We start from the raw sequence: 16608 nt of genomic DNA on the forward strand, positions 1-16608 counted from the left end.
CAGGGGTGTGTGTGTGTGTGTGTGTGTGTGTGTGTGTGTGTGTGTGTGTGTGTGTGTGTGTGTGGAGAGAGAGAGAGAGATGGGTGAAGTAGCACAAGATCGATTTAGGTCAGAGAATGCAATAAGAGTAAGCGGCAAATATCAAAGTGAACAAGAAATGTACTTCATCTCTTCCATGTCAAGTGAAACTGATTTAGGTAGACGTGCAAAAAGTGGTTTCTTTTCGGCAGCAGAAGATTGGCAAAGATGGAGGAGATAGAGGAGAGAGATGGATGCAGAATGAACAGGCAGTAGACAGTAATGAGAGGAGACTCTTCAGAAGCGAAGGAGTAGAGAGAGAGAGAGAGTTCGACTGAAATGACAGTGGTGCTCGGGTAATGTTGAAGGGAACGGGAGAAAGTGTTGAAAGAACCCTTTTAGCATACTTGAATACGTTTATATTTGCATTTGTACTCGTTGACACGTGTATATGCTGGGTACCGTAAATTGGGGGAACAGTAAATTTTTCAAAACAAAAACCTCTCACAGCTGAGAAGATGACAGGCTGTGTGTCAAATTACCCACCAAGAAAAAGTTGGCAAAAGGATGCACGTGTGTGTGTGTGTGTGTGTGTGTGTGTGTGTGTGTGTGTGTGTGTGTGTGTGTGTGCGCGTGCATACATGCTTTGGTGTCAGGCTGCAGATTTCCTTATCTAAAAAGCTAGACAGGACATCTGGGTAGCATAGCAGTCTATCCGTTGCCTTCCAACACGGGGCTCGCCAGTTCGAATTCCCATGTTACCTCTGGCTTGGTCGGCGTCCCTACAGACATAATTGGCTGTGTCTGCGGGTAAGAAGTCAGATGTGGGTATGTGTCCTGGTCGCTGCACTGGCGCCTCCTGTGGTCGGTCGGGGAGCCTGTTCGATGGGGAGGGGGAACTGGGGGGAATAGCATGATCCTCTCATGCACTAGGTCCCCCTGGCGAAACGTCTCACTGTCAGGTGAAAAGAAGCGGCTGGCAACTCCACATGTATCGGAAGAGGCATGTGGTAGTCTGCAGCCCTTCCCGGATCGGCAGAGGGGGTGGAGTTGCGACGGCTCGGGACAAAAGGAGGGGGCGGGGAGATAAATAAAAAGCTAGTCAGTTAACCTCTAATCTCGACAAAGTCTGCACAAAGGTAAACATCTACTCTGTTCTCTATATTAAATACCTGAATGTGTATGAGGAAGACGGTGTGCATGCGTGTGTGCATGCGTGCGTGTGTGTGTTTAATGCAACATGGCAGAGATAGTGTTATTAGTTGTTAGTTTCCCAAGATTTTATCCGTTTTCTGAATACCATGTTGTAAACTGAACATGTTCCTTGCAGTTTGTGCTTAGAAGATGATCTGAATCTTTGGCAGTTTGAATCGGGTTGGAACATGTGGAACATCGTCGGAATTCTTAAAAAGGCTGGGATTTTAACAGCCCGTTTAAGGAATACAAATACAGCCTCTATTTGTTAGGCCAAACACGGTGCTTATTGATTCAAAGTCACAATATGAGGTTGAATGTGTTTCTCATTTTTCCAAGGTTTTGTTCTTGAAATGCTAACAAAAGGCAAAATAAGAATGACCATGCTAGTCCCATACAGACCAACATAAAGTGAGTGATGGGTGCAGAGAGCACAAGTAACTTGCTGATAACAAAGGTTTGAATAACTGACAGACAAGCCAAGCAACGACAGAGAGACTAATTCTGTTCTTGATGCAAAATGAAAAACACTTGGAAGGCATTCTGAACAGGTGATAGTCAGTGTTGGTTTTGGGCCATATTGTTTAGCAACACGTATATCATTAACTTAGCAAAGAGTATTGTGTTGTCTTCAGTTGGGGGGGGGGGGGGCGGGGGGTGAGGCCCTGTGTGAACTTGATGTGCAAGGCCCTGCTCATTGACATGCATACACATGGGTCCCAGTCACGCACATAGCTATTCTAGTTCTACTGCATGCATGCAGCTATTCTAGTTTCACTGCATGCAACTATTATAGTTCTACTGCACATAACTGTTCGAGTTCTATTGCATGCACCTATTCTAGTTCTACTGCATGCAGCTATTGTAGTTCTACTGCACGCAACTGTTCTAGTTCTACTGCACGCAACTGTTCTAGTTCTACTGCATGCAGCTATTCTTGTTCAACTGCACACAACTATTCTAATTATACTGCACGCAGGTATTCTAGTTCTACTGCATGCACCTATTCTAGTTGTACTGCATGCAACTATTCTCGTTCAACCGCACACAACTATTCTAGTTCTACGGCACGCAGCTATTCTAGTTCTACTGCACCCGAGTATTCTACTAGTTCTACTGCACGCAACTGTTCTAGTTCTATTGCATGCACCTATCTTAGTTATACTGCATGCAGCTATTCTAGTTCTACTGCACGCACCGATTCTAGTTCTACTGCATGCTTAATATCAGTGCAGTTCATTTTTAACAAGTAGAATAATGCAGCATTGTAATGCAGATATTCTCAGCTATGACTTTTTGCTATTATAGTCTGAAAGGAGAAAACTTCGACTGTAAAACTATTTGCTTTACATCAAGTCAGCTCAGCTGTCACTTTATTTTGGCATGTTGAAATATGGCAGTATGTTAAAATTCAACATTTCAGGTCTATAGTCTATATTTCATTCAGATTTTAGATCATATTTCAGACCGGTGAGTACACGTAGCCTACAGTCATAGTCACATGCACCCGCAAGCTTTAGACACCTGCCTAGCAACTACATCTCAAGAAGTGTTGACAAATTTTTCCAGCAATGCTCGTAGTGACTTATGAAATTCTTCCTTTCTTTTTAATTTTTTCCTTTTCTCAGCACCCGACTCATGTTACTCATGTTAATGAAATCAGTCATGCTATCATGCAGCCGACATTGTTTCCCCTTCTCTTTCTTCCTTGCAGTGAGCAGCGAGATTCAGCACGCAGTACGCAATGACGCAGTATTGAAAATGAAAAAATCTGGATAATTTGACAGATTTTTTTTTTCATGTAACCTTGACAATGCATAATGGAATTGACATGCAGGAATTTCATTTTCGAAGCATGTTGGGTCAAGAACAGTCATAAAAAAATTACATATTGTAAACGAAAAATAAAAACTGCAGGATTGCAGGCCAGGCATGAGGCCTTGTGCAGTCACTTACTTTGTACAGCCCATGCGACGGTTCCACGTATCAGTATTGTACATCAGTGTGGCAAACGTGTTAGAGATCACTGCGGTGTTATATTGGCATGGCAGAAACTTTTACATTATTAAATTATTATGTTATTCCAAGGGCTGGTTGAAATTATTTCAGTTTCACTGCAAACATTTACTGCAGCCTTCAAATATCAACTCATTAAAACCGTGCAACACCAATCCTCAAACACCAAAAGTGAAAAATTACAATTTAACAGCAATCATCCGTACACCAAAGAGGACACCCAAATCATTTATGAACAATGTCATACACAGATAAATACAAAAAGGGTCAAGAATCACAAATTGCCTTTGGACCATCACAGTTCTTGCATTGACTTTTAGCTGCCGTACAGCTAACTAGTAACTCACTGTTTACAGGATTATGCTACGAGTGTGAATAATTTCATCACCTGTCCTTTTAGAGAGACCAGCCAATTAAATGTAATGAGGAAAAAAAACCAGCAATTGGCATATTTATGGAGTATGACAAAGCATAAAAGAAAAACATTGCTTGCCATAAGAGCTGCAAATAGGTGCTGAAACCCCAAACTGAGTTGATGGCCTACAGATAAGCTAGAACTGTGAAGGAACGTTGCGTGATCACACGCACACACACACACACACGCGCGCACAGACCGCACACAACCTGCAGAATTTCTTTTCTCAAGTAAAAAAAAAAAAAGCATATAGCTCTAAAGTGGTCTTGCACATAAGAAAATCGATCATTGTTGACCCTGAGTGCCAGATTAAATAGACTGTTTCCAAACAGATTGTTGTCAACTGGCTTTGTGTGTTTGGGTTTTCAGCGGTGCGTGGTCTCCAAGGGAGGTTGTGTTTGTTCAGTACATCTAGAAGGTTAAGCTGTTGATTGCCCCATACTTTCATGTTTATTTTATCTAGTATATATATTTTATTCATTATTTTTTTTTACTTTTATCTTCACTATTTACCGTTAATTTTTCCCTCTTGCACCAACATACCAAGACAAGTTTCTTGTAATGTTCTTGGACTTGGCAATAGATCTGATTCTGATTCTGGTTAAGCTGTGATAGTTAAGGTTTGATATATAATGTCGAGATGGGTTCCTATGCAAACAGCATAGACTTTGCAACGGTTGGGTCTTAAGATATCACTCCTCTATGTCTACCAAGAGAGATGAGTGTGGGATGGAAAGAGAGAGATGACAGAACAAGAAAGAAGATATGAGGAATGCACTAAAGCAGTAACTTTTCTATGATGACAACATTAGACTGATATCCATCCCTCAGTTCATATATATTATACTGTGTGTGTGTGTGTGTGTGTGTGTGTGTGTGTGTGTGTGTGTGTGTGTGTGTGTGTGTGTGTGTGTGTGTGTAGTCTGCAGTGACACAGACCTCCACAGCCTGGCCTCCAGATTGAAAGACTGGTTTGGCGTTCTCCACCTCGACGCAAACCGAGACCTTAAATCCTCTGACAGCTCAGACTCTGCCACAGGACGTGAGTAAAGCTCTCCAGAGTTAGTGTGTGTGTGTGTTCTGTTCTTTTTGTTTGTTGAATCACCACTTCAGAAGGTATCCTCTGGGGGGCATCCGAGTTGCGTAGTGATCTATTCCATTGCCTGCCAACACGGTGATCCCGGTTTGGATGCCCGTGTTGCCTCCGGCTTGGTCGGGCGTCCCTACAGACACAATTGGCCGTGTCTGTGGGTAGGAAGCCAGATGTGGGTATGTGTCCTGGTCACTGCACTAGCGCCTCCTCTGGTCAGTCAGGGCACCTGTTCGGGGAACTGGGGGGAATAGCGTGATCATCCCACGTGCTATGTCCCCCTGGAGAAACTCCTTTCTCTCAGGTGAAAAGAAGCAGCTGGTGACTCCACATGTGTCGGGGGAGGCATGTGGTAGTCTGTAGCCTCCCCCGGATCGGCAGAGGAGTTGGAGCAGCAACCGGGACGGCTCGGAAGAGTGGGGTAATTGGCTGGATACAATTGGGAAGAAAAAAGAGGGGGGAAAATAAAAGAAAGTATCCTCTGCTCTTGGACAGAGAGGGTAGCTGCTCTTTTCAATTCATCCAGCAGCTGGAGAGGGGGAGGACATTATCCCACCTCTGTTTGGTGGTCAGCAGGTTTCAGTACTAAGCTAACATCACATACTCCCACACTCTTGTCCACTCGAGGCCCAGACATGTTTTTGTGTAGGTACACGTAAAAATCTCTGCACGGTGGCACAGAGAGGTTTCTGGGTGGCTCAAAAGGTTCACAGCTTCACAGACGTGTAACCAGTGCTAACTGGTTCAGCATCGAAGTCTGTCTGCCAGTGTGACAACACATGTGACTTAACAGCAATGAAGCAGGAACAAAGGAGCACACCTAACATACACATGGACACAACCCAGGATGAAAAGCTGTGCAGTACCGAACAAAACAAAAAGTGATTACGTGCATGTTATGACATGTTATGACGGCGAGCGCTAAAATTCAAATAAGCAGGCAAATGCATATGTGAACGTCAGTTTCGGTGTATCACACATGCTAACAAAGGCACTGGTGTTTAACCATAAATGTAGCTTCACACACCCCCACCAAACACATCAAAGAAGTGTAAAAGACCCGCACATTGTCTGGTAATACTCAAGTTCTAGAATATTCATCTGGCTGACTCTCAACACACATTATCACATCCCTCCAGTTGTTCTAGCTATATTTCCATCATGCTATTTCTTTTTTTGGGGGGAGTTCCCCCTTTTTCTCCCTAATTGTATCCAGCCAATTTCCCCACTTTTCCGAGTCGTCCCAGTCGTTGCTCCACCCCCTCTGCCGATCCAGGGAGGGCTGCAGACTACCACATGCCTCCTCTGATACATGTGGAGTCGCCAGCCGCTTCTTTTCACCAGACAGTGAGGAGTTTCACCAGGGGGACATAGCACGTGGGAGGATCACGCTATTCCCCCCCTAGTTCCCCCTTCCCCCCGAACAGGCGCCCAGACCAACCACAGGAGGCGCTAGTGCAGCGACCAGGACACATACCCACATCCGGCTTCCCACCCACAGACACGGGCAATTGTGTCTGTAGGGACGCCCGACCAAGCCGGAGGTAACATGGGGATTCAGACTGGCGATCCCCGTGTTGGTAGGCAACAGAATAGACTGCCACGCCACCCGGACGCCCCTCATAATGCTATTTCTGTCTGAATTTTGACACTGATAATAGGAAAGGCTGAATGGAGCTGTCAAATTTTGCAAAACAAATCATGTATATCCTAAATGACTTTTGACTCTCGCTTTAGGTAGACAGGCCGATATGTTAATAAAGTGTTATGTTTCTCGGGGGAGAGTGACAGGTGAGAACCCAAGTGCACGACTCATAGATGGGGAGGCAACAGTACACCAAGTTTAGTGATAAAAATAAGTCTTTTACGTTTCAAAGAGGTTTGTTCGGCACACAGGACAGTCAGGTGAGGCAAATAAACTCTGGCAAGAAGCAGCCAAAGGTGAGGCCAGGGAAAACAAAGCTGAGATTGAAACACTATGAAAGGAGACACCAGAGAAAACAGGCTGGATCATTTTACACAGGTTACACAGACTAAAGCAGACTAAATACACTAGGGGGTAAATCAGGAAATGGGGAACAGGTGTGGGATACACGGGGTTGACTAAGGGCAAGAGCTGGGCAGAAACTGACAAGACGAGACAGGTGAGAACTTCAAATTAAAACAGGAAGGACAGCAGACAATGATTTAAGGTAATGGGGTGGACTTACTGAAACTATGGGAGACAACGACTGAGAAAAATGACTTTACTTAACTAACCTAGGAGACCTCGTAAAATGACCCACTTGACTGAACTGTGGAGGCGCCTTACAATAAAGACACCTTTTGAATTCATAATGGCAGAGTGCTGTTCAAAAGTGTCTTTTGACACTAGATAAAAAAAAACTAAAGGTTGTCTGCAGATTGGCCTTCTTTTATCTCAGAAACTTTGGCAGCCTTCTGTGCTTCTATGGCTATAAGATGGTGTATCAGAGTGTTGTAATGCTCCTTTGTTGCTGCAAACATTAGCTGTAACAAAAGAGGAACTTGTCCCTAATCCATCCATCTATCTATCTATCTATCTATCTATCTATCTATCTATCTATCTATCTATCTATCTATCTATCTATCTATCTATCTATCTATCTATCTATCTATCTATCTATCTATCTATCTATCTATCTATCTATCTATCTATCTATCTATCTATCTATCTATCTATCTATCTATCTGTCTGTCTGTCTGTCTGTCTGTCTATCTTCAGACTTTGACACCAGCATCCTGCCCATCTGTAAGGACTCATTGGGATGGATGTTCAACAAGCTGGACATGAACTTTGACCTCCTGCTGGACCACTCGGAACTGAGCACCATCTACCTGGACAAGTATGAGCTGTGCATGAAACCTCTCTTCAACTCCTGTGACTCCTTCAAGGACGGCAAACTCTCCAACAACGAGTGGTGCTACTGCTTCCAGAAGCATGAGGGTGAGAGTTTGCTGATGCAAACTGACATGCAACAGGAGTAAGCGAGGGATCGAGGACATGTGAAAAGAGGGTTGTAGTGAGATAAATGGGTTTGGGGAAAGATGGAGGAATGGAGAGAGAGGAAGGAGAAAGATAGGGAGTTAGGGAGAGATTTGTTGGAGGACGAACCAAAAAGTTTGCAAGATACCGAGGAGCAAAAAAAAAACAGCAGGGTTTTTTTCTTAATAAATCAGTAGAAAACTGTTCTCCGTGCTCTTTGTTTCCAGGCGTGCCATGCCAAAATGAGAAAAGCAAAATTCAGATGCAAGGTCAACAGAGGATCCCTATAGGTAGGTTTGGTTTGAGTGGCAGCTGTCAATTAATTGCTAATCCTCCTTCAAGGAAATGCACAGTTTGCATGTTAAAACACACCCCCACTAGGCTGACGTTCATATTTCAGGTTAACATTCCTTGTGCACTGTGTTAAACCGGTCAAGAGGAGTGAAACACAGAAGTTTACCTTGACATTTTGCCCACATCTGTCCCGTAGCCCAAACTGTCATGATTCACTGAATGTATTAGTCTCCCAGCTCACAACAAAACACAGCTTGACTAATGTGCTTTGACTGGGTCACATGAAGGTAAATTGAAAAAGTGTGTGTGTGTATATGTGTTTGTGTGTGTGTGTGTGTGTGTGTGTGTGTGTGTGTGTGTGTGTGTGTGTGTGTGTGTGTGTGTGTGTGTGTGTGTGTGTGTGTCTATTACTGAAAGTGACTGCTTCCCTTTAAGCAGGATATATGGCTGTTTTCCTTTGGCCTTCGCAGCGGTAATTGATTGCAGGCCTCGATCTGTAAATCCACAAGAACCTTAATCACACATAGAGGAGAAAATATCAAGCGGAGGGAGGGAACTGATTATGTCTCCACTTTATTCATGTGTTATTCCTGCAGTTCTTTCTCTTTGTATACATCAGGAATCGGAAACAATTTATTGTCATTTCAGTTCATGTACTTGGGTACACAAAAGAAATTAAATTTCGTTTCCCCCAACCCACAGCAGTGCAACACAAAAGACAAAAACACATATCCAAAACTTCCCAAAAACATAAAAAACAGAGAGAACAAAGCAAAAAAAAAAACACACAAACATTTAAAAACACAGTTCACCAGTGCAACATAGTCCAAAAACTCCGCTGTCCAATAGAGCAAGTGCCAGCCAGGATGACTGTTGGAACTGCCGGTCTGCGTGGGCTAGCAGTTAGCTTAGCCTGCCCCGCTACCGCGTCCTGTCAGACCGCCCTAGGTGTTTCCTCTTTGGGCTCAGCTCCGGTTAGGGCTGTGGTGCGTGGGCGCACCATGCACAGCAGACCAGGCTCCCTCAACCGATCCAACGCTAGTTCTCCCAGCCAGACACCTTCGATACACCTCCCTGCACTCCACATGATGACACAAACGCAGACGCAAACAAAAACAGAAAACACTGCACAATCAATGCTAGGCAAGGCCGCCGCCAGACTGCCCTCAGTGTTATCTTGGTGCTACCGGAACTGCCGGTCTGCATGGACTAGCAGTTAGCTTAGCCTGCTCCACTTCCATGTCCTGTCAGACCGCCCCCGGTGTTTCATCTCGGGCACAGCTCCAGGCAGGGCCGTGGTCCCTGGGCCCACAGGACGCGGGAGACCAAGCTCTCCAAGTCGATCCAGCGCCAGCTCTCCCAGCCATCAAATGAAATTGACGATCAAAATAAAAACTTCACACGATGACACACACTTAGATGTGAACAAAGGCACTGCATAGTTGAAACTAGGTGAGGCCGCCGCCAACGTGAGTTCATGCCGCCATCTTCCCACACACAGGTTCTTCTTCACTGTCCTCATTTTTTATTCTCCATCCTTTCTCCCTTCCATCCGACTTCCTTCCTCTTCCTCTGTGTGTGTGTGTGTGTGTGTGTGTGTGTGTGTGTGTGTGTGTGTGTGTGCGTGCGTGCGTGCGTGCGTGCGTGCGTGCGTGCATAGGAGCCTATATTCCTCGTTGTACTGAGGAGGGGTACTTCAAGCCAACCCAGTGCCATGGCAATACTGGTCAGTGTTGGTGTGTGGACAAATATGGCAACGAGATCGCTGGCTCTAGAAAACAAGGCAACCCCAACTGTGGTGAGACCATAACACACACACACGCACACACACGCACACACACACATACACACATAATTTTCAGAACACTAGCCCAGGTGGCTATTGTTGTAAGATTTTTAACATACACCGCTGGTCTCTATGTTCACTCTGCCTGTGTTTTCTCAGGTTCTGGACAGACAGGCTGCAGATTTTCTCTTCAAACATGCTACTAAAATGAAGGGCGCGTCACAATCACAATTTATCTCACTGACACACTTACCATTTTTCACAACACATTTCTTGAAAACCTTCTAGCCTTTTCTCAAAACTGTAAACACAAAACCCAATCTTTAAACTACATTCCCAAATCCTCTGACTTCTCTGGCAAAATCAAACAACCATTTTATCTGTGCTCAAACTCAAACAATGCTTTCAGATCACACACACAGCCAGACAATCTATAAACACTACTGAGCATTCATTACACACCACATCAAACCTTGGAAAACACAGTGCTGAGGGCATAGCTACAGAAAAACATGTTCGATGTGTTTAAAAACATGTTTTGCATTTCCATAAAAAATGTACACTCACCGGCCACTTTATTAGGCACACCTGTCCAACTGCTCGTTAACGCAAATTTCTAATCAGCCAATCACATGGCAGCAACTCAATGCATTTAGGCATGTAGACATGGTCAAGACGATCTGCTGCAGTTCAAACCGAGCATCAGAATGGGGAAGAAAGGTGATTTAAGTGACTTTGAACGTGGCATGGTTGTTGGTGCCAGACGGGCTGGTCTGAGTATTTCAGAAACTGCTGATCTACTGGGATTTTCACGCACAACCATCTCTTGGGTTTACAGAGAATGGTCCGAAAAAGAGAAAATATCCAGTGAGCGGCAGTTCTGTGGGCGAAAATGCCTTGTTGATGCCAGAGGTCAGAGGAGAATGGCCAGACTGGTTCGAGCTGATAGAAAGGCAACAGTAACTCAAATAACCACTCATTACAACCGAGGTATGCAGAAGAGCATCTCTGAACGCACAACACGTCGAACCTTGAGGCAGATGGGCTACAGCAGCAGAAGACCACACCGGGTGCCACTCCTGTCAGCTAAGAACAGGAAACTGAGGCTACAATTCGCACAGGCTCACCAAAATTGGACAATAGAAGATTGGAAAAACGTTGCCTGGTCTGATGAGTCTCGATTTCTGCTGCGACATTCAGATGGTAGGGTCAGAATTTGGCGTCAACAACATGAAAGCATGGATCCATCCTGCCTTGTATCAACGGTTCAGGCTGGTGGTGGTGGTGTAATGGTGTGGGGGATATTTTCTTGGCACACTTTGGGCCCCTTAGTACCAATTGAGCATCGTGTCAACGCCACAGCCTACCTGAGTATTGTTGCTGACCATGTCCATCCCTTTATGACCACAGTGTTCCCATCTTCTGATGGCTACTTCCAGCAGGATAACACGCCATGTCATAAAGCTCGAATCGTCTCAGACTGGTTTCTTGAACATGACAATGAGTTCACTGTACTCAAATGGCCTCCACAGTCACCAGATCTCAATCCAATAGAGCACCTTTGGGATGTGGTGGACCGGGAGATTCGCATCATGGATGTGCAGCCGACAAATCTGCAGCAACTGCGTGATGCTATCATGTCAATATGGACCAAACTCTCTGAGGAATGTTTCCAGTACCTTGTTGAATCTATGCCACGAAGGATTAAGGCAGTTCTGAAGGCAAAAGGGGGTCCAACCCGGTACTAGCAAGGTGTACCTAATAAAGTGGCCAGTGAGTGTATATTCACAACTTAGTACAGTTAACATATTGTATACTGGAAGTAATACGGTATTACATGTCTACAGTATTCAGCATTTATATAAAAATACAGTACTGCAGAGGTGTCTGGGTGGCGTGGCGAGGCGATCTATTCTGTTGCCTTCCAACATGGGGATCGCCAGTTTGAATCGCTGGTTTGAGTCCCTACAGACAGCTGGCCGTGTCTGTGGGTGGGAAGCCGGGTGTGGGTATGTGTCCTGGTCGCTACACTAGTGCCACCTCTGGTCAGTTGGGGCGTCTGTTCGGGGGGGGGGGGATAGTGTGATCCTCCCACTTGCTACATACTCCTGGTGAAACTCCTCACCGTCAGGTGAAAAGAGGTGGCTGGAGACTCCACATGTATCAGAGGAGGCATGTGATAGTCTGCAGCCCTCCCTGGATCAGATGAGGGGGTGGAGCAGCAACCTGGATGGCTCGGAAGATTGGGGTAATTGGCCAAGTACAGTTGGAAGAAAAAGGGAAAATCCACAACAAACAACAACAAAAAACAGTACTGCAAAAGGACTAAGAAAGAAATCTAAATGAAAGCACATTGGAGGTACACTGTAAAATGCTGTGTAACTGCAAATCAAAGTTGACGAGAGAGTCATTCTGCCTCAGCATCACGTCTTTGTGCTGGGTCAGGCCAGAAGATTTTGTCTACATCACAGGCAATGTTTAATGTGGGGAAAAACCCTCTGGTGTGCCAGATCCAGCCTTGACCAGACTCCACACTGTCACATGTCCCAGGAATGCATTACTTTTAGCAGTGACAAACTAATATAATGCATTTCTAATGCAATTTTGGTAATGTCATTACAGTTACTATAATACACCAGGCACAGATGCGGAGCATCACGTAGGTGGGGTGGAGGGGGGGTTTTGGCTGGACCGTCCAGCAGGGTCAGCCCTAGCGGCGATCATCAACGTCACTGAAGTTACATGATTGGTCGGCCGACCAACGACGTCGCTGGTAAACACGGGAGTGGGAGTTTCCCTATTGGCCATGAATCACAGCATTGGTTTGCACACTAATGAACGTAATATACTGCTGCACGTGGATACTACTGAGGTGCCTCATTGCAGAAAAAGTCCACCCTCAAACAGCAGTGCTAGTAGCCACTTTCAGTGAGAGTGAAAGTTACTAGCGCCTTCACACAGTTGGTGGTAACTGAAGTGGATTTTCCAGTGATCATGGCAGCAGTGGCTGTAGTCAGGTAATTATTACATATAAGAAATAAAATTGTCTTATTTAACTGTGTAAATAATCAGGGTCTGAAAACCGCTATCCAGTACATCCGCCATTCACGGAACCGATGTCGAAACAGCCGCTTTCTAAATGTAGAAAGGTCCAGCCATGTATTAGGTTTTAACCTAATCTTGTCTACCTGCTACATCAGTTGCATCTGTGTTGCGTGTGGTTGCGCGCCCGTGTTTTCTGAGGAGTCTTCGGAGATTTCAAATAGAATACTTTAGAAAATGGATAAGTGAATTAATGAACTAGATTGTTTTACTGACAAGATCACGGAAACACATTGTTTTGATTGATTGATTTTAACATGCATGAAAAAAAATAACCCATAAGGCTGCATTGCCTCTGGCACAATGAGGTATTAATTTTAATCATTTTAAAACAGATTGTACTCTACACAGTTCTATACCTGTTGGAGGGCAGCGTAACTGCACATGGGGGGGGGGGATAGACCAGCCGTGTAAAAATAGAGCTCAGCAGAGCGAGTGCGCGGCCTCCGTGGGGTCAGTGTAGCAGCTTCAGTTGATTGTAATGAACACGATCTGCTGCAGCAGACGTGTCGCGCTGCGGCCGTTGCAGCCGTATTTAGCTGTAAATTAAGTGTTTTTTTTTTAAGAACTCATCAACACCATGCCACTTCCACCAGTGTGCCACCAGAAAGAAATAAGAATTCTCTGTTGGCCAAAATTTGATTGCTGAGATGGCTTCAGAGTGCAACTCTTATGTTTTCGAAATGGGTATGCTCCCATTACCTTCAGTTTATCAAAGAAAAGGACAAGAACATAATTTATCAGACTTTGATCCTTTGTCTGCCCCCCATGCCGTTCGTTTATTTAAAAAGGTCAAGGCTATTTAATTGTATCATCACACTATTGTTAATATAAGCGGTTAATATAATCTGTTTCATGTCTACGGCTCCCCAGTATCGCCCACCACATGGTTTGTAATGAAATGCAATAAACTTGAGCTTCTGTGTCTTGATTACCTGCCCCAAAAAGACATTACCCTCTTCCATAGTCATACTTCTGCAGTTATTTTGGTGAAAGTAACGCAAAAGTAGTGGAAGCAGTAACGCATTACTCTACACAAACAGTAATATTGTAAAGTAACTTGTTACTTCAAATGAAAGTGAATGAATGAATGAACAATTTATTGCAGTCATACATTTGTGTGCATATGTGACAGACAGGAAAAAAAACATTATTGTACATATTTACATCAGTCCATTTCACACAACAAAACTCCATCAATCAATGACCTAAAAATGAATAGGCTGAAGCCCAAGGCTTATTGTTGCCTATCCTATATAACCTAGAATATCAGAATTACAAAAGGAAGAAAAAAGAATTTATACTAAGTTGTAATCCTTAATTATTTTACATTTTAAAGATTTTCTGAAACTCAACAGCGAGCCACATAATTTCAACTCATCATTAAGACCATTCCATAACTTGACTCCCAAAACTGAAACACATCTGTATTTTAGATTGGTTCTCACTTTACATGTTTCAAAAATGCACAATCCTCTTAAATTAGTTTCCTTCTCTTAATTTAGAAAAATTGTTGCATACAAACAGGAAGGCTTTTACTTCTAGCTCGATAAAGTATTTCCAATGTTTTTAAATACACAATATCTAAGAATTTTAAGGCGCAGGACCGTATAAATAATAGATTAGTAGAGTCACTGTAACAAGCTTTATTTATTATTCTAATAGCTCTTTTCTGATGTTTAATTATAGGGTCTATAATTGTTTAATAAACATTTCCCCAAACCTCAACACAGTATAACAGATATGGCATTATCAATGAACAATACAATATATGGAAACATTTCCTATTCAGCAGATCCCTTGTTTTGTAAAGAATAGCAATAGATTTCATTTCTGGTTAATATATTCTATATGTGGCTTCCAACAGTTTATGATCTAAAATCAATTCCAATAAGTAACTAGTAATATGTAATATATTACATTTTGAAAGTAACTTGCCCAACACTGGTCCCCACAGGCCAAGCCCATTGCCTTTAAGAGATTCCCTGGAATAGGGGTTTTGGTTTTAGACCTTCCATCATCATGCAGAGAAAAACTCTTCTATTGGGTTGAGGAAAGGTGAGAATGGTGGAGGCAAAAATTTACAATGAATCTCTGGTTGATGTTGAACCACTCCCATATCCAGCAGTGGCGGCTGTTGCTAATTTTTTTTTTTTTTTTTGGAGGGGGGCGCAATTTGCCTTGGCGCAGCACACCTGACAGCTGCTTTAATGTCCACACAGTCACAGAGTAATTAAGAAGGACAATGTAGCCTAAAGATTTTATCAGGGTTTGTAGACAATGGATGATTGACAGTCGAGACGAGGCGTAGTGGTGGGTGTGAACATGATTGACAGCCATGAGAATTGTCCAATCACATTAGATCCAAAAAAATTAAAACAATACCAATTTTCTGCCAATAAAAGTGGGCGTGTCTGGGGCACACAGAACTGTGCCCCATGGAAAATCTGAAGAAACCAATTAGACAGCAGCCTCAGGTCACCTGCTTGCCGAAAGTTTGAGGGCTTACATAAGGTATTGTTTGGCCGGCGCCCCTCACCCAGGAAGTATATGTATTCAGACAGAAATCAACCAAATACCATTTGGAACCAATATTTAATGGCTGCTGACAGGCACCCACAGACTGAAAAACACTTTTATTTCATAATTATTTGCATTAGACAACTAAATTATATTTAACATGTTTAAGTAAATTTTCATCTCTTGATATTTGAAGGGGGTGGCACCCCAGCACCCTGTACCGGCCAGCCGCCACTGGTATCGTCACCATGGGGGAAATTTTTGTTGTCCCAAACCATGACATAGACAAGATGCCCTGCCTGCTCACGATCCTTGCCACCACACCGACCAGGGACGTCCACAATGGCATGTTGGCCAACTATATTCATGCCTCTCCTCCTCCTTCTCATCTACCACCTCTTACACGTACTCTTCCTCCTCTGCCTCTCAGATTGTTTCCATCCATTGTTGGTATCAACAGTCAACTCACCTGTGCACTCTGAACTGGCTTATATTCTCTTCAGTTGGTTTACAGTTTTTCTCAATTGCTTACACGCGTTTTCTGAAAGCATGGCTCATTTCTTTGAAACTCAAAACACAAATGCAAAAACACACACAAAACCCCAAACTCCACAAATCTTTTGCAGAAGCAAACACTGCATTTAAAACAATGTTGTCTTCTCAAAATGAAATTTTGTCTTCAATTGACACACACGCGCACACACACCATCAAATCAATAGACATTTCTAAGAACCGATTGAACACTGATGTGCTCAATAGAAAACACCATGATGAGCGGAAAACACTACTATGATTATCTTGTCATTATTCCTTTTGCATTTTGAGTGTTACAATACATACTATACATATAGTAGCCCGTTGCAAACTTTTATGTTTTCAAACTAAAATATAAAACACACAAATCATAGAATAGAATTTTGTTGTTTTTTATTCTAAAATACTGTATACATCTCAGCAAACAGCTGGATTTGTAAAGTGTTCTTCATACTGAACAAACAGTAGAAAAAAAGGAAACAAGCCTTCTGCATACTGTAAAGAAAGAAAAATTAGGCTGCATCCTGGTTTTTGTTTGGCTACAGGACCTCATTGACATCACAGGCAATGTTCTCTCTGGCCAAGCAGTGAGGAAGTATTGCCTGGCATGACAAATCCACCCTGATATGTTTCA

The 16608-nt window shown here is 43.5% G+C and overlaps 1 protein-coding gene across 1 annotated transcript in view; it reads left to right on the forward strand.

Moving 5' to 3' along the window:
• The window catches only part of LOC130121862 (testican-1-like), a 245385-nt gene that overhangs the window by 224642 nt on the left and 4135 nt on the right, over positions 1-16608 (forward strand). Inside the window, exons 9-12 of the mRNA XM_056290805.1 lie at positions 4573-4685; positions 7477-7698; positions 7965-8027; positions 9692-9829. Coding sequence (XP_056146780.1) covers positions 4573-4685; positions 7477-7698; positions 7965-8027; positions 9692-9829 — 536 coding nt within the window. The remainder of the gene's footprint in view (positions 1-4572; positions 4686-7476; positions 7699-7964; positions 8028-9691; positions 9830-16608) is intronic.

The sequence above is a fragment of the Lampris incognitus genome, chromosome 1, assembly GCF_029633865.1.
Source record: "Lampris incognitus isolate fLamInc1 chromosome 1, fLamInc1.hap2, whole genome shotgun sequence".
Classification (NCBI taxonomy): Eukaryota; Metazoa; Chordata; class Actinopteri; order Lampriformes; family Lampridae; genus Lampris; species Lampris incognitus.